This window comes from Condylostylus longicornis, unplaced genomic scaffold, assembly GCF_029603195.1.
Source record: "Condylostylus longicornis isolate FDR11 unplaced genomic scaffold, ASM2960319v2 ptg000064l, whole genome shotgun sequence".
NCBI classification, from domain to species: Eukaryota; Metazoa; Arthropoda; class Insecta; order Diptera; family Dolichopodidae; genus Condylostylus; species Condylostylus longicornis.
Window position 1 is genome coordinate 482,880 of NW_026578032.1, and position 20,038 is coordinate 502,917.

The 20,038-nt window shown below is 22.4% G+C and overlaps 1 protein-coding gene across 8 annotated transcripts in view; it reads left to right on the top strand.

The window, feature by feature from the left end:
* Positions 1 to 1,454: 1,454 nt before the first annotated feature.
* LOC129612221 (protein kinase C-binding protein NELL1-like) overlaps positions 1,455 to 20,038 on the top strand; it is a 30,626-nt gene continuing 12,042 nt past the window's right edge. For 3 of the 8 annotated variants that reach the window (XM_055525748.1, XM_055525751.1, XM_055525752.1), the window contains exons 1-8: positions 1,455 to 2,791; positions 16,545 to 16,685; positions 17,400 to 17,550; positions 17,616 to 17,907; positions 18,032 to 18,187; positions 18,482 to 18,704; positions 18,768 to 18,944; positions 19,415 to 19,534. In XM_055525748.1, the coding sequence (XP_055381723.1) occupies positions 2,692 to 2,791; positions 16,545 to 16,685; positions 17,400 to 17,550; positions 17,616 to 17,907; positions 18,032 to 18,187; positions 18,482 to 18,704; positions 18,768 to 18,944; positions 19,415 to 19,534 (1,360 nt within the window). In that variant the 5' untranslated portion in view covers positions 1,455 to 2,691. Of the gene's footprint in view, positions 2,792 to 8,979; positions 9,048 to 10,490; positions 10,632 to 16,544; positions 16,686 to 17,399; positions 17,551 to 17,615; positions 17,908 to 18,031; positions 18,188 to 18,481; positions 18,705 to 18,767; positions 18,945 to 19,414; positions 19,535 to 20,038 lie in introns of all 8 variants that reach the window. The other 5 variants (XM_055525753.1, XM_055525754.1, XM_055525749.1 and 2 more) reach the window with 5 other exon arrangements.

Below are 20,038 nucleotides of genomic sequence, written 5' to 3' on the forward strand. Positions count from 1 at the left end.
CCATATAAATAATCATAATAAAAATGATCTCGAAATGTCAATTTTAGACTCCTATGAGTAAAACAAGAATTTTTTCTTTTTTCATTTTTATTTTCATTTTTTCTTGTACTTAACTGTGAAATGAAAAACATTTTAAAACATGTAAATTGGTAGTGCAAACATGTAGGTGAAATAGAATAAATGAAATAAGTGTTCTGCATTTATTGTTTCATTGAATACCACAATACCACAGGGTAAAACAAATTTGATAAGCAGCCAAAATATAGGAATGGTTTTAATTAAAAATTTCTAATAAATAAAAATATTTTTTATAAATAAAAAACCTTTGAAAAGCTTTCTTATTACAGCAGAGATTGAACAAACGATTGGTTGTGTTCTCATTTATAACGAAATTAAATACGAAACTTAAAATTTATAAAAATTTTTGTAAATGTCAAAATAATAAACTCAAATAATTTCTTTTAAACTCTTAAATCTAAAACTTAATCAAAACGCAATGCAGCACTTCAAAAGTTGACAGTTTCAAAATTCAATTCATAATAAGTTAAATTCATTATACAAAAAAAACTTAAATCTGCTATTCAAAATTGAAATAAGTTCATCTTGAAGTGCTACTCTAAAATAATATTTTAATTTCGTGCATGCATGTTTAATTTTAAAGTGCAAATGTGTCAGCAGCTTTCAAGTTTTCAAGTGCAGTTGTCGTAGGATGATGGCTAAAAGTACGTGATAAATATAATCAATATGCAAAATACATTACAAAATTTGACAATTTAATAGTTTTGAGTAGTTTCTTGATATGTCAAGATTAAAAGCAGGACTTCAAAGTGACAGATTCAATATTTTGTATTCAATATTCAAAATTTTTGTATCAATAAGTTGTCAAATAGTAAATTTTGAAAAAATAAAGGTATCGAATAAACACTATTCTGTTTACTGTTAAAGCCGGAGCTCTTAGTTTACAAATATTTTGTCGTCTGTCAAAATTAAAAAAAACGTAATTTTTGAAAGATTTTCTACACATCCATCATCAATTGCTCAATATTTGAATTTTTCTTTCTAGTTTGAAAATCAAACAATCAGCTAGCGTTACAAATGCTTAAATGAAAATTCTTATAACAATTCACTTGATTTACTTTTATATAAATTAATAGATCAGTGAAAATTTCATACCCAAATAGTTAGCCCACTAGGAAATTAAAAGTCAAATTGAATACTACATCATTCTCTTAGAAATTTCTACAAAGAAGAACACACATTAGTTTCTAAAAGTTTAAAAATTTCATCCGAAAGTACTTTGAAAAGGTGTCCAAGTTCTATTGAACTGATGCACTTGAATTCTACCACAGAGTCATATAAGAATACAACAAAATTACTACTTTGTTTATTGGGTAAAAACTTAATTAATGTTTATAGGGACTTTGGAAAGAACTTTGCTTTGGACAAGACAAGAACAGAAGTTTGGTTGGCGGACGACAAGTTAAAAAGAAATATATTAAGGAAAATCAAAATTAATTGAAAAATAATTAAATATAAAAAAAATTAATTTTTGTGTCGCCGGTTGATCAAATTCATAGTGTTTCTAGTTCTTGTCGTAAAGTTACAGTTTTATTAGAAAGGTCAAGTGGAAGTGGAAGTTTATGTACTTAATTAAAAAGACATTATATTTTGACATTCAAATTAAATTCACAATAGGTATTTTTGTGAGATATGATTTGTGAGCTTTCAGTACGAATTACGGTATGCATATTGCACAATCCATATTTTTGTTATCAATGCAGAATATAAGGTAAAGGCTGTAGCCTAAAAACGAAAATTAAAAAATAATAGAATTAAAATACTAAAATTCTTTGGCGATCGAAGTTTGAGTATAAGTGATTTATTAATATAAAAAACCTTAAATGTAGTAAAGGTTTGGATTGGAAATTTGTATCGTTTTTTTTTTCTAATAAGAAAGTGTATCTTATAAAATATTTTATTTTTAATAAGCATATTATTTTTCAAAAATAATTATTTTCGAAAAACTGATTTCTTTAAAATAAAAAATAAAATTTGACAGTTGACATAAAAGTAATAAACAAATTAAATGCTGAAGTATTGAACTTAAGAACTGCAATGCTGTAAAACTAGAACATTTTACTTGACAGTACCATAACATTGGAATAAAAATCATTAGACAGAAGATATCCTCTACTCCATTCGAAGAAAACTATTGATTTCAGGAGTTTGTGTTCACGAGTATGTTTAATGAGGTGTTAAAATTCTCACATGATTTTTGCTCAAATATATTCCAATATTAAATTTTAATTTAAAAAATATAAATAATTGATATAAAAAATAAATAATAAAATTATTACTATTTATTAAAGTGCAATTAGAAATTACAGTAAATTCTATAAAAAATCAATTAATATTAATATTGTGTTCAAATTGAGTGTCAGAATATTTTAAGTGATTTCCACATTCTATATATATTAAACGAGTTAAAAAAAAATTACTATTCAATAATAATGACATCATTGATCCTTTAATGGAGTTTTTTTATTGGAATGCGGCAAAATTAATTTATTTGGAACTATGATATGTTGCGGCCAACTAAAAATTTTTATAAGAATTTTAACAACGAATCTCAGTTGAAAGAAGCTGTAGGCGACGACGACGAAAAAACATAATTCTTGAATAAAATCTGCAATGAGCCATAAGAAGCTAATTAAAAGGTTGCGATCACCCTGGAGATGGATCCAGGTTTTTATTATGAACTTGGTTGTACTTCTAGTTTCAATAAAATCAGGTAAAATAATACAAATACATATTTTATTATTTTTAATAATTATATTAATTCCATCTAATATATTAATGAATGATTTTATTATTGATAATATACACAATATGTACCTATGTACATATTATATACATTAAAAAAAAAAAAGTGAAAAATTATATATATATATAAAATATATTTATATATTATATAAGTATAGCTTCCGACATGCTCAAGGCAATTTTTATATTTTTATGTTTTATTTTAAATTTTCATTTTCTAGGTATTTCTAGTTCATGCAATTTTAACAGTGTTATGTAATATCTATATATACCTAAATATATAGGTATAGTTGAAATGAGATGCCTAAATTTTTTTTTAGGGGTTATGTAGGTATAACTACTAAATTTTGGCCTATTTGCAGCAAGTGTCATTATAACATTAAGAGGTTATGTACGGACACATAGAAGAGTAACTCAAAATAAAACAAATATTTAAAATGATTTTATTTATAATAATTAATTTATTATTTTCTTTTTTTATCTTTTTAAGCTCAATAGCAATTTATGAAATTTTCATTTTAAATAAATTAAGTATTCTTATTTATTAATTTATTTAATAAAATTCAATATAAAATTTTTATTTTGAATTTTTTTTTTTTTTTAAACTCTATGTTAATTTATTCTGCCGGTATTTATGTTCAAAGACACGTTAAAATTGCGTGTATAAATTATTGATTAAAACAGAAAATCATTTTGTATAGTAGTAAAACATATGAATGTACGTGTGAATATAAATGTATGTATATATATATATATTATATTTATGTACATATTAATATTTAAGTATATAATATGCTACATTATGTACTTTTCATCTGTATACATAATATAAAATGATGATTAATATTATATACTGTTTTGGTTAACAATTTTAATTGTTTGTTAAGGATATTTGAATATTTTCTCTCGTCTTTCACTAAAATAGCAAAAAAAAAAATATTTTTGCATATATTTTTTTCTAAATAAACTGTAATTTAAAAAAAAAATTATTTTTTTTTGCACACATTTTTTAAGTCAAGGTTTTTAACAGTAAAATACATTAATATTAATTTTTCTCTCAAAATTAAATAGAAAAAGAACAAAAATTCAATAAAGAATGATGAAGATATTATAGAAGATAGGTAGGCAGATAGGTAGGTAGGTACATCGGAACGTGTAGGAATATATCTATCTTTTTTAATTACATGACATGAATTTTTCTTTATATAATTAGTTAATAGAATATTAAAGGATAAAGACGAAATAAATTGTTTTTTTATTTTGCTTGTAAAATTAAAATGGGTTTTGTATTTAAAGTAAAAGAATAAGGATTTAATTGTACTTTTTAATATTAATATTTATAGATTTTGAATTTTTTTTTTATTGAATTCTTTTTTTGGTAGGTTACCTACTTTTTTTTATCGATATTTTAATTTGATATTATTTGCGAGAATAAAAAAATTGTGAATTTTTTTTTTGCAAAATTTTCTGGTGGATATAGGCAAGATATTAATTATATAAAGATAGTTTGGTAGATAGGCATGGTATACCTAGATAACCTTCAAAACAATCATCAATGAATAATATAATTTTTATAGATACCTATACCTTGATATACAAAATCAAATAATATGTAGGTGAGTAAACAAATAACTCATAAATAATAAGAATCAATACTGAAAATTTTTTATTTATTTATTTTTTTACTCTATTTTTTTTTTGTATGAAATAAATATTTAGGTATTTTTCATTTTGAAATATTTATATGGCCTATTGTCAGGATATTTTGAGGACGATTAAGAAAAAAAAAACAGAAAAATTAGTTTTCGAGGTCGTAAAATACCTAGATATTATATGTAACTTAGTCTTTTTTTTTTATTATTCTGTTTGTGTAAATGAAATGACTTACGCAACTCTTAGTTAAGGAATATTTAATGAAGCTAGGAAAAATAACAATGTTACCGGCAACAGGGAATGTGTATTTTTATTTTTGGAATTTCATATAATATAATATTTATTATATATTGGATTAGGTATATAGGTATAATATGTAAATATTTATTATATAGCAATAAATTGTTATATGATTATTGTTAACTTCCATATTTTCCATAGAGAATTTTAATTTTGTTTACTTAATACAAAAATTTATCTTGAGATTCTCCATAAATATGTAGGTACCTACATCCCTTTATTAAAAAACAAAATATTGCATAAATAGAAATTCAATATACATAAGCTATATTTAAATATAGTCCATTAAAAAATTTGATAAAAAGATAAACTCTGTTCATTTAATCCATTAACTTAGCTATGAGAAAATATTTTGGAATACTTAGGTAGAATCCCGGAAGCTTATCTTTGAATTTTTATTAAAATAATCAATACAATCTTATTAGAAATTCCAAATAATTCGCGTTATTGTGAATTTTCAATCAAAATAAATTTGCGAGTTTGCTAAATAATAAGCGTATATATACGTATGTATATCTTAATTAATTTATTTAAGGATGTAGGTATATCTATGCAATAAGTATTGCCTTATGTGTATTGGAACAAACATCTATTTTTATAAAAAAAATAAGCACCAAACAATTTCTACGAAAATAATATAAAAAAGATTTTAATTATTATCTTGTACAACAAATCTTTATATATATATATATACATATAATGTATATAAGAAAGTACAATATTTTTGTATCACACATACTCACTTAATTTTATGTTATTTAATTCTTGTATATTATTAAAGTACAAAGTAAATAGTATAATAATAAAATTTCAAAAAAAAAAAAAAACAAGTAAAAAAGTAATATCAAATTATTTTAATGGACATTTACATTTAATATCATGTTGATATTGTTATATATGTATATCCATATATATTCCTCATGTATATTATATACAAATCGCTATTTATTTATCTATATATTGCTTATTACTTATGTACGTAGCTACATATTACATATTTACTTATAATTCGAGTTTATTTACAAGGTTTTTTTGTTTTTCAAATTTAATAATTCAGAAATTTTATATACATATGTATATACTTACTAAGTATAATATTAATTTATTAAGCACCTTGTATTTTTCATAACCTCATTTTCAAGTGGATTTTACTTTTTGGTAGGTTTTAATGAGAAATTATTTTTAGTATCATATTTTAGGTGCCTAACTATATGTGCTTTGTTATATACGAATATATTATAAATATTGTATATTATTTCCTTAGGTATTTATGTATTGTAAATTTATTTACTAAAAAAAACCCTATAAGTACTTATTTTTATTTATTTATAATAGTTTAATTGTCCGAATCTAAAATTAAAACTTTCTTTGAAAATCTTTAATAAAATTTACTTAGTATATTTGAAATTAATTGTTTTTTAACATATTCTCAAAATTCTGATATATTTATTTGAGATTTTTGAAATTAGATCTAATAATTGTTAATCCTAGGTATACAATAATTAAATAAGAAAATTTTGTGAGATTTCAAAATCTAAAATTTTATATGAATTTCAATTGAAAATATACTTATTCTCAATTTTTATATTTTAGACAGGTACCAACTGAAAACTATTAAAATATTTATTTTAATAATAAGTATAACCTATGATATTCAATTATTCAAAATTAAAATCGATCAATATTTGAACAAACGTATTTAATTAGTAAATATTATAATATGTATGCCAGATGGGACTTAATTAATTTAAAATCAATTGCTAAACAAAAACGAAGTATCTATATAGTAAAATTTATAAAGTAAAGAAAAAATAACTAATTTGTATGGTAATTATTGTTATACATGATGGAATTAATCAATTTTGTCTGAAAAAATATTTAATTTTCATTGCTAAATGCCACAATGTTATTCAAATTTTTTTTTCCTTTTTTTGTATACGGAATAAGTAAGTAAACATTTTTTGTCAAGAATTTTAAGTTTGGATCATTAAATGCGAAAAATGAAAGATTGGTTTTTTGATTCAAAAATCAATTTAAGATAAAAGTTTTTCTGGTAACATTAAAATAATTTAAAGTTTTCTCAAGACAGAATTTCAAATAAACCTGATTTATCAAATTCGAAAATAGCTATTTTTGGATTGAAGCTAAAAAAAATTTAATATTATAATTTTTTCAATTCCGAAACCATATTTCTTTGATGATAAACTATACAATTGAAGATACGAGTAAATGAAGGTGTCATCTACAATTTTTATGAAAATGAATTTATTGTGTAAATAGAAGTGTTATATGTTTTATATTTCATATGGAAAAAACTGTTTTTCAAAAAACGACTAAGTTTAAGAAATCATTTGTCTTTAAAAGGTGTTATATCACATTTTTGAATTATTTTGGTTTGAAAGAAGGTTAATTTACTCGAAACTTTAAAAATTCTAGTAGACACCTTCATTCTTTCGTGTCTTCAATTTGTAACAACAGTTTTTCAATTAATTTATGATTTTTATTGAAAACAAAAAATCGAATAATTTCCATATATCTAAGTATGTAATTACAATCACATTAAGGCATTGATATTGTATAACAGTCACTAATTTAAATATAACAAAAATAGTTTAATATTATAATTACTTAATTAAATCGAAATGTTGTCTTCCTTATCCACAATTTTGCGTGTGTATCGAATTGCAAAATGAAAAATAAATAAAAAAAAAAAGAGAAAAAATAAATGTAATTACCTAAATCCATTTTAATGAAAATCCTATACAAGTTAAATTTTGTAAGTAAATGATTTGGAATTAAATTTCAATATTTACACATTTTATTTAAGCCAATTTAAATTCAATAAAAAATAATCGAATTAAATCAATTATAAAATTAGTAAAGTAAATTGTTTGAAAGAAGATTTAAATTAGTTTTAGTATAGAGGTGTTTATTTTCTTGTTTTTTGCTTTTATCTTTTTCCTTTTTTTTCGTACTTTATGCGTACATACCTGAACACCTTTGTAAATAATATTGAGGAATAATATTTTGATTTTTAAAAATTTACTACAATGTTGTTAATTAAACACAAAATGTGTTTATTTATTTTATATATTTGAATAGTAAATAACAAAAAAAAAAATTTATTGTAAGTACATAGAGTGGCCAGTTGAAATTTGTTATGAGTAACTACATTAGGAACAATATTTTTTAGTTTACTTATTACTGTATATGCTAAAAAAATAATTATAATTTATAATTTTTGATTTCAATTCTAATTAATTAAATGTTGAGGGTAAGCCAATTTTTTTCTTTTAAAAACTCAAACAACACAAATGCCTTTAAAATTAATTTGTTAATATTAATTTTTTATTACTGAATATGGAATATTATTGCATATTAAACTATAATATAAGTACAACACATCGCTAAAGGTTTAATATAAAATTCGAAGATATTCACAGAACAGGAGATTTTTTTTCTTTGCATAAAAACATTCGAGATTTAGAATTACTGATTAAATTTAGTATCGAGATTTAGAAATACTGATATATAATTCAGGTGATTTTTTAATTGCATTGCAATATTATATATAATAAAAAGAAGAGCTCTATATATAGTTGAACTCTAAATAATTTCAACGCATAAACAGCAGTTTTTTAACAATCAAAACAGTGGTAAAATTGGAATTTAGGTTATTTTACCGCACGAAGTAAAATTGGCGGCGGTAATTTTGTTTGATTTCTGGCAGTCCTAATTTAAATGTTTGTATAACCCTAGGTATATGAATTTTGAAATTAATTGAATTAATTCGCCGCTGAAAATATCTTGTTTTGTTTTATACCTAAACCAACGCCATAATTAGTTGTATGAGTGTCATTTTCATTTTTGTAAAAATTTTTGTAGTTACGTTATAACATTGTAACATACATATGTACATATGTAGATACAAAATGAACTTTTCCATTACACATTAGAGACTGCAGTTATTTAGTGCAATATATGAGATAACTTAAACCACACCTAAAAGTACATGAACGACGTTTTTTTTACTCACTTGAACATTTTATATGGTTATAAAAATTTTATATATATATATACACAATATATATATATATATATATATATATATATATATTTATATATTGTATACATACCTTAAATAATGCTTAATTAAAAGTCTTAAAAATTATTCTAATTTAATATAACAATTATTTTCAACAGCTCATTATTTAATTTGTTAAATATATAGAGAAACACACTTTTATTGGACATCTGTTTCCATGAGATGGGTTAGTTTGAGACGAAGTGCATTAAAGCATTTTATATTAACATCAAAGAGGAAAAAAAAAATATTTACAAAATATGTTCTTGCTTTTTATACCCTGCACTTCGTGAAGGGTATATTAACTTTGGTATGGAGTTTGTAACTACTTGAAGGAGTCATCTGCGGTATGGACATATATATATATTCTTGCTCAGCGTAAAATTCTGCGTCGATTTAGACATGTCCGTCCGTCCGTCCGTCCGTCCGTCCGTCCGTCCGTCCGTCCGTCCGTCCGTCCGTCCGTCCGTCCGTCCGTCCGTCCGTCCGTCCGTCCGTCCGTCCGATCGCACGATAACTCAAAAACGAATAATGCAATCGACACCAAACTTTCACAAGTTTTTTCTTTTGTGCCAAGGACGAACCCTATTGTTATTGGACTAAATCGGACAACGGGTTCGGGTAGCTGCCATACAACTCCAAGAGTTTATTTTAAATATTTCAAAAACTAATACAGCTATAAATATAAAATTTTGTATACATGTGTCCAATTATATTCTACACATGCCCTAAAAATTATAATGGGATAGCTGCACCGGTTCGGGTGGCTGCCATACAACTCCAATAGCAAATTTTTTATATTCGGCAAAATAATAAAGTCAGATTCATGAAACATGGCAGTCATGTGTCCAATTATAGGTCAAATATATTTCTGAAGTTTTAGAGGAATCGCTTGACAGGTTCGGGTACCTGCCATACAACTGCAGAAGTTAATTTTAAATATTTGGAAAAATAATAAAGTCAGATTCATGAAACTTGGCAGTTGGATGTCCAATTATGGCTCAAATATATTTCTGAAGTTTTGGTGGAATTGCTCGTCAGGTTCGAGTAGCTCCCATACAAGTCTAAAAGCTTATTTTAAATATTTGGAAAAATAATAAAGTCAGATTCATGAAACTTGGCAGTTGTGTGTCCGATTATAGATCAGATATATTTGTGAAGTTTTAGTGGAATTGCTTGACAGGTTCGGGTACTTGCCATACAACTCCAAAAGCTTATTTTACATATTTGGAAAAATAATAAAGTCAGATTCATGAAACTTGGCAGTTGTATGTCGAGTTATAGGTCACATATATTTCTGAAGTTTTGGTGGAATTGCTTAACAGGTTCGAGTAGATCCCATACAAGTCTAAAAGCTTATTCTTAATATTTGGAAAAATAATAAAGTCAGATCCATGAAACTTGGCAGTTGTGTGTTCGATTATAGATCAGACATGTCCGTGAAGTTTCTATTGAATGATTTCAGAGGTTCGAGTAATTGCTACACAATAACGAAAGGTGCAGGGTATAATTCAATCGGTTTATACCGACTGAAACGTTTTTACTTGTTTTTTATTTAATTTGTTTTTTTTTTATTTTCGTTTTATTTTTTATTTTTTTCTTTTTTTTTTCCTTTTTTTTTTGTTTATAGTTCAAGAGATATGGGAAAAAATGTATTCTTTAAAGTGAGGAGTGATGTTCCAATTTTATTGTTATTTTCAGCAAAAAAAAAAAAAAAACATTTTCTGGCTACCCGCCTGATTAATGTTTTAATATGACGAAAATGGAAGTGGTAAACAAATAGCTCTTTCTGATTTCATTTTTGTTCTGTATTGTTTTTTAATTTTTTTTTTTCATTTGTTTTATTTTTGAAACCGAAATATACATGTGATACATTATGTCTGAATAAACTGTGCTATTAAACAATGCATAGACAAAAAATATGAGAGTTTGTAGGAAAATTAAACACCTGTACAATTCTTATACTTTTACAAAAACTGAAACTATAACCAAAATTTTTTCTTTCTTTTTTTTTTTTTTGAATTTAAGACATGCATATATACATACATATGCGTATGTATTTATATGGTTCATAGACAATCATTTGTAACTCGTTCATCATTAGCATGTAAAAAACCTTCCCCTGCTCTGGATATTATTATTGGATTCTATCATTCAAATTACTAAATTTTACTAAAAGGGTTGTATCCCAAATTAAATTAAAAATGAAATTCAATTGTTTTTATATAATTATTATTCATTAATTTCATTTGATTAACTGTAAAAACGTTTTAGAATTAAAAATATATAATTGCCATAATTTTGATGGAAGTCATAATTCTGATACTTACGTAGATATTTAGTTGTAGAACCATATTCTAACCAAATATTCCAGTATTAATTTATACATACTTAATGCATTCCAATTAATGTCTTAAGCATAACTAAACAGCTTCATAATATATAATTTAAAATATATTTATAGGTATATTTATTTAAACAAACGTGTAAGAAAAAAAATGCATATTAGGCTAGGAGATTATAACTCTTATACAAAATGTTTTACAAGATGTTTTGAATTCGAATTACATTTGATCCTATATTTGAGCCCTAAAAATGTTGTATTGGACTTTGTTATATAATTTAATAATAATTATTCCACACAAATAATTTATAAAAGAAAGGAGTCTATTAATAATTAAGTAAACCTGAGCCTTTTGCTCACTAATGCAATATAGAAGAATAATACATTCATGTCTCATATTTGATGTATGAAATTTTTATTATGTATATATTTTTTATAATATTCACAATGTAATTTAATATAGCTTGGTGTCGAATTATATTTTAGCTTCGATTATGTAGCCGCTTTTACAAAATTTATCAATTAGAAGAATTAAAATGGAATTTTCAATATTTCATATTTTAATAATAGTAAAAGGATCAAAATTTTTAGTACTTAAATTAAAAAATTAAAAATTGGTAAAATTATTCGAATGATAAACTGAAGATGTATTTTTTGTTTCGGTCTACAGTTTTGATTGTATTAACTTAAAAAATTTGGTTAATTTTGTTCGTAAGCATGTTACTTCAAATTTCGTTGGTAATTTTGTTCGTAAGGTACTCTGTATGTCCCAAAAATTTTCTTTCATAATATAAATAAAAATATGCAATTTTTAATTCTAAAATTTTTTTTATTTTTTAAATTATTATTCATAAAATAAAGAAATTTTGAGAACAAAATTCAATTGTACTGAAATTGTAAAGGATTCCTATAACATAAATTTTATATCTGTTATAAACAATACTACAAAACGGCTTTGTATAACATTAAAAATATAAATATATAGAATATTATAATTCAGTTTTTATGCATTATATATATACATACGAGTACATAGTTCTGTGCCTGAATTATTTAATAATATTCATTTTATATAAATATTTTACATAGCTATCACATGTCCTTTTAAAATCGCGAAAACGACCGTGCATAATATCTTCTTCTTCTTCTTCTTAGTTCACTGTTATAAATTATAATGTATCACATGTTTACTAGGTCTTTATTATGATTTTTGTTATTATTTTTCAAATGCATTTTAAGTTTTTTTTAAAATAAAATTTAATTAAAATTTTTTTTTTTACATTTTTAATTTCATACTTACGTGGTTTTGTTTTTTTATTTTTTTTTATATAATATGGATACATACATATATGTATATATATATATTATGTATAAGGTACATATAAATATAACATTAACAAAATATATATATATTTTTTTTGTGATTGTTGTTTTTATTTTTCTTGTTTTGTTTCAGTTTTTCATCATTAATGTTTTTCGTCGAATTTTTAATTTTTTTTTTTTTTAATTTTTTTGTTTTTAATTTTTTAATTATTTTTTGTTTATTTTTTCACCTTTAAAAAAAAATTAATTTTTGTTTATTTTTTTTTTTTTTATTTTATTTTTCATTATAACCCTGTGGAGATGGAACAATATACTTATTTATTCAAATTATATACACATACATATATTATCATTAAATTAAAACAATTAATTTATGACAAATTGATAATAATTTTTAATTTATTATAAAAAAAAATAAATATATATACTTAGTATGAATTTTATTTTTCTGCACGTTTAGAAAAATTAACTTGAATAAAAGTATTGTGTTGTCCTTTTTTTGTAATAATTTTGTAAGAATCTAGTATGTATTAGGGCTACTGAATTATCCTTGAATGTAAAAATAGAATATACATCGATGGTAGGAGATTCCAATTTAAAAGAATTTTATTTTTATAAGTACATATATTAATATACAAAATTTAATAAAATTAATTTTGTAAAACAATTAATTATCTAGTATACTCGTAAAAGTTATTAATTATATTAATAGCATTTAGTGATGGTAAATAATTAATAATATTATAATTAATAATGTAATTGAAAATATTTATTCTTTTGAATATCTACGATAAAGTGAACTAAATAATTAGATTAGGGTTTTGGTATTGTAGCCTTTAGTATATATATACATATGTTTTTAAGTCAGAATAATAAATATTTATAGAATATATGTATATTTTTCTATTTATCATACTTAATGTGTATGACTGACTTGAAACGTATATGATAGAGATAGTATTAAAAAATATTAAAAAGTTAATTATTGTGAATTTTTAAGATAATTAGGTTAATAAAAATTCGTCGTTAATAAATTAATATTAAATTAAATATTAAATTGAAAATATATTGCAAAATATAGACCTTCATTGTATTATTAATAAATTGTGTTACTTAAGTTTCAATAAATTTGAAACAATTTCGGTTTGACGAAAAGTTTGCCAAAAATTTTATTGGTTTTGGCAGAGTTTTTATTTTTGATTTTATAATTTCTTTGTGTAAAATATACGAAATTTCAGGTGTTCGTTATATAGAGACTCTAATGAATAAATTTTTCTTAGTTCATCGTAGTAATAAATCAAAAACTAATTCCACTGGGTATACACATAGTTCACAAATGATTCGTATTAGTAAAGTTCGGAACCTTATTTGATTTCGATAAACGATTGGAAATGTGATTTGTGTATAACTGCTATACCAAGTAATTTAACGATATTTTAGAATCAAACGTGCAGATAAGTTAAAACTGACCGTTGTTATTAAAATTAGTTCATAGTTGCCATATAACTTTAAAAATATTTTTTTCAAATATTGCACAAAGAATTCAGTTTGAAATTCTAAAATTTTACACTAAAAAAAAAAACATATTTAAATCTACCAATTCTTGTTTTTCAAGAAACACAAAAAAAAAAATCAAAAAGAAAATCAATTGTGAAAGTAACACAAAAGTATAAATTTTGTATATAGCTAGTACCTACTAAATTAACAATAAATGATGTGCATGAATAACTTACTAGGATATTTAAAAAAATATATATATGTATTTTCAGATTTATTTAAATGTTGCAAAATACTATACCAGAAAAATAAATAAAAAAAAAAAACAAAACTTAAAGAATTATATCACGTCCTTAAAAATTCCTTTTAGGTCAAATTTCTTTATTGCGTAATTTGTAATTGTTACATACATTTGCTTGTAACATAAATATTATCTTACTGTTTTATTATTTTCGGCAAAAAAAATATATAGGTCAAAGTACTTTTTTTTGTAAAAAAAAAAGAAAATTTAAAATCATAATTAAATTTATGACGCCCTATGATTTTGCGTTTAACAAAATATTTATTATGAATTATAATTTATATTGTACTTAAGTATTACAATTCAAAAAATTATTATACTTTTTACCTTGAAGAAAGCACATTGTATGTAAAAATATTTCCTCATTACTTATATAGTTTAGTGCTTTCAGTTGTCCTCTTTTATGTTTTATAAATATAGAGGAAGAATATGCATTTTTTTCTTTTCGAAATTATTAAAAGAATAACAATTATTTTAGCCATCTTCTTGAATAAATAAGAAGAAATAAACAAAATTTGATAAACCCAAATTTTCAATTACATATTTTTTTAATTTATTCATTTTTGTATTTTATTAGAAAATGTTTCATACATAGTAAAAATTAATAGGTTTTCTAGCTTATATTTACCGTTTATAAGCCATAGATGTGCTTGTTGCAAAATATTTTGAATATTGACATTTATCGCTAGTATTTGACTCACCCTGATATCGTAAATGTTTTATAGAAAACGTCTCGAATACAAAATCTGTGGATAAAAAATCTCATGCAATTTTTCAATTCAAGTTATGAAGTTTACGTTTTGTAGATATCAAGACACATTTACAAAACGTTTTAACTTAAATTATGTGATATTATTAAAACTGTTTTGGTTTGCAACTTCGATCATGTGAAATTGCTAGTTTTATAATATATTTGTGTCGTTATTAGGACATCTTTTGTATAAACCGAAATTTTTTAATTAAATTTTCAATTTTTAAGTTTAAAGTTTATTTTTGATAAAAAAAAATTTTCTATTCAAATTTTAATTAATATTAAAATTCAAGTGTTAAAAGCGTTTTAAACTAAAAGTTTTAAACTAAAATCATTTTTATTTTAAATTGATCAGCAATAAGTACAATTTTGAATTTTATTAAAAATTTTAAATATAGTCAAATATTCTAAATAAATTTTTAATTTAAACAATGCAGAAATATATAAAAATAAAATTTTTTATTTATTTATTTTAATATTTATTTAAAGGATACGAATTTTTTGCATAGAATTATAAAATAAAAATTTAAATAATAAAAAAAAAATCAATATTTTAGTACAATACAAAAAAAGTTTGGCAATATATTTTGAATTTAGTTCATTTATAATTTGTTTATACTAGTTTATTTTTATAAATTATACATATAACATGTGTAGTACATTATATGCCAATGAAAACAGATTTATAAATTTTATAAAATAAGAGAATTTTAAAAAGGATTATATAGAATAACATTTAAATATATTTAAAATGCATTATAGCTCATTGAAATATTTTTATACAAATAAAAGGAGTTCATATTAATTTATATAACAGATATTTGGAACTTATATACATATATAGATAATACAAGACATATTAAAATATAATTAAAATATCTTATAAAAATATAAAAGTCAACCATGTTTTTTATATATTTATATATATAAATTTTAGAAAACAATTAATGGAATGGTGATTGGGGGATGTGTCCGGTGAATATTAATTTTTTTTTTTTTTTTTTGGAATGGAATGAGATTTTCCTATATATACATATATATTTAATTAAAAATAACCTTGGTTTTATTTTTATTTTAATATTTACATATCATTTTATATAAATATTATAAAATATATATTTACATTTTATTAATTAAATATTCATATACAATATAATAAAATATATTATGGTATTTTGTTTCTACATATATATATATATATCTTAATTCGACAAGTTAATGAATGCTTGTAACAATGTGATCACTTGTTTAAAAAAAAAATGAAAGTACATTAAAAAAAAAAAAACATTTATAACAGTTTGTTCATAAGTGTGGGGATTTTGGTGCTTTGGTTTTTTTATTTTTCTACTATATAAAAATTTTTTATTAATATATAATTTATATAATTTTAAAAATAAATTTTTTAAATTAATAAAATAAGTATAAATATTTTTATTAATAATATTATATCATTTATAAATTTTTACAGCTCAAAGTCATGACATGGATCCAAGCATAGATTTGCTGCAAGAGTTAAATTTATATAAAAATCATTCTAGTTATCCTGGTGTTTCGTTAACATGTAAGGGCTATCATAATAGTAGCATCGCTTTTCGTTTAGAAAATAATAGTAAGTTAAATTTAATTAATTATTTAAGAATTTTTAACGTTCTTACAGAAAATCTATTATTATACTAGCAAAAAAATATATACTTGAGTCTCTATATCTCAGACTATTATTTCTTAGTGTTAAAAACGGTAAAGCAAATTTAGTATACATTTCGAAAATACGTTCGAACATAATAATAACAAAAAATCTAGTTTTTTTTTTTTTTTAATTTCCGGAATATAATTGTATTTTAACTCAAAAACCAATATAATTTGACTATTATATTACTATTCTAATTTATTGGTTTAAAAAATTTATCAGATTTAATTAAATTTTGAATTGAACCTTTGCATTTTATTATTCAATAACTTTGCTGTGATCGTAAATTATTAAATAATTCTATATAAAAGTAGAATCTAAAAACATAAGTATATAGATTAGCCATAGATTTCGCAGTTAACCATATTAAAATTCCACTGTTTCTTATGAATTTTTGAATTTCCAAAGTTATATACTATCTTCATATTATACAAAATACTAATATTTTTTCGGCAAAAATTTACTTGATTGGATAAACTTCCTCTGATTTTTAATATAAAATATTTTTTGTTTTGAAATTTCAGTCATAAATTAGAAAAAAAAAAATATTTAAAAACTAAATTTTTTTTTATTATCGTTCTTATAATAGTTTTTTTTTGTTTTAATATAAAATTATTTTTTATTTTTATTTTCTAGATAGTAGAAGAATGTTAATGGTTCCACAAACAAGTTTGAACCGAATAACAAATTTATTAAGAAAATCATCAGAATTTACTTTTACGGCAATTATTAAACAAGATAAAAGCAATATAGGATCAATTATTGCATTTTCATATGGAAAGTTTAGGTAAATATATTTTTAAAATATTATAATACGATATGAATATTGTATTTTTTAAAAATAATTTACAGGTATATGGAATTAGAATCAAGTGGTAATCGTGATGAAATACGTTTTCACTTTTCATATATAACAGAAAGTGGTCAATTAAATGTTCAAACAGAAACTTTTTCACGTAAATTAGCTGATGGTAAGTGGCATAAAATTGCACTTGCTGTAAGTGGTCCCGAAATACAACTAATAATTGACTGCCATCCCCTATATAAAAGAGTGAATAATTTTATACCTGATAGGAATTTCAGTGCTTCCAATTTGCAATTATTCGTTGGTCAGAGGAATTCAGAAAGTCATAGTACTTTTATGGTAAAATTAATAATTCTTTTAATTTTCAATTTAAAATTAACTTTAAAAAAAAAAAAAAATTAATGTAAAAAGAAATCAAAAACAAAAACGAAAAAAAAAACCTATATATTGTAAATTATTTTAGGGCTGCATTCAAAATGCAAATATAATTGTTAAACCCTATGGGTATGTAACACAGTGTCCCCATATGCATGAACAGTGTCCTTCATGTGCACAATTTAATCTCCTACAACGTACTATAGAAGAATTAGAAAATAAATTGATCAAACTTTCACAAAGGGTATTTATTTTATTTATTATTTTTTTTTTAATTTTATTTTTTTTTTAATTTTATTTTTGGAATTCAAATTAAAAATTCATTTAACTTTTTATAATTTTTTTTTAATTTTATTTACAATATTACTGTTCTTTTGATTTTCCTTTTGATAATTTTCCAAAATTCTATGGTTTTAATCTTATTGCTATAAATTATTTGTTTATATTAAATAGTTGGCAAATGAAATACTTTAATATTATTTTTTTTTTCTTGTTTTGTTTTTTCTTTCACATTTTTTTTTTTTTAAATGAATTGTAGCTGCATGCTGCAGAAACTCAAATATCTCGACTTCAAGAATGTGAATGTAAGATATCTTGTAATATAAATGGAACAATTAGAGAAGATGGAATGACATGGAATAATGGTTGCGATGTGTGTAAATGTGAGCAAGGCATGGTAATATGTGATAAACAGAAATGTGAGCCAACTCCTTGTAGTTATCCAGTATTAGAAGAAGGATCATGTTGCAAAAAATGTCTAAGTAATTCTATTTTGTTAATTTTAATTAATTTTTATTATATTTACAAATTTCTTTTTTTTTTAGAAAATTGTTATTTAAAAGGACGATATTTTGAACATAACGAATACTATATTGAAGGATGCCGTAATTGCACGTGCAGTGATGGATTTATGGCCTGTGCTGTAATTGATTGTCCTGAGGTTAATTGTTTATCTAAAGGTTTAATAGAAGCTAAAAGCGAATGTTGTAAAGTTTGTAAAGGTAAATTAAATAAAATACTTATTTTTTTTTTATATTTTAGCTTGAAGTTATTTTTGCCTTAAAGTTGTATAAAATTTCTTTTTGCTCAATTTGTAATGTAGATTCTTACATATAGATTTAGTTTTCATTTTTGCTTTGAATTAAATTTTATGTTAGAACTTATTTTAGTATTAAGTGTTTTTGCATTCAAAACTCGTTTCTACTGAAAACACAAAATGTTCTTTTTTGGTTTTGCAAATGTTTTCTGTATATTCTTTTTGTATTGTTTTGGTTTTTATTGAATTTTTTATTGAAAAACTCACACTAAAATACATTTTTTATATAAAAATTTCTATTTTCATGTCTCTTTCTATCTTCTCCTAACGGATTAATTACTAACAATTAATTTAAAACTATTTTATGTAAAAATTTCCGAATAAACTTACTAAAAAAAACAAAAAAAAAATGCAAAATGCTTTTGCTAATAAAAGGCGACGATTTTTGTTCAAAAGGACATGCATGTCATGCCAATGCTACGTGTGTTAATTTATATACAAAATATACATGTATATGTCACCAGGGTTTTGAAGGAAATGGGTTCCAGTGTTCGGGTAAGGTTTAACATTTATTTTCCGGTTTTGATTTTTAATTATTTTTTATTTTTAGTTTGCCGAGTAATTTTTATTTTTTATGAATTCGATGATTCACATCGAAAAACTTTATTGAAATTTGAATCACTTAATATTTGCTTATTTAATTTCATTCTTTCTTTTTTTAATGCTATAAATTCCGATAAAAGTTTTACAGAGCTATGTATTTTGTTTAATTGCTATTTTTATTACCTAAAATTTTCTGCATTTTAAATTTTTTTGTTTCAGATATTTTGTAAATATCGATTTTTACATTCCAGTTTTAAAAATACCAATAATAGATGTCGAGTCGGATATTACAAAAAAATTTTTTTTTTTTGACAAGTAATCTAAAATTAAAGAAATTGTAATAAAAATTGGAAATTAGCTTAAAATTAACAATTTTTTTTCGGTTAAAATAAATGACTATCTAGCTATTATTCAAAACTAATTAAAAAATGATAAATATTGTTTCAAACTTAAAAA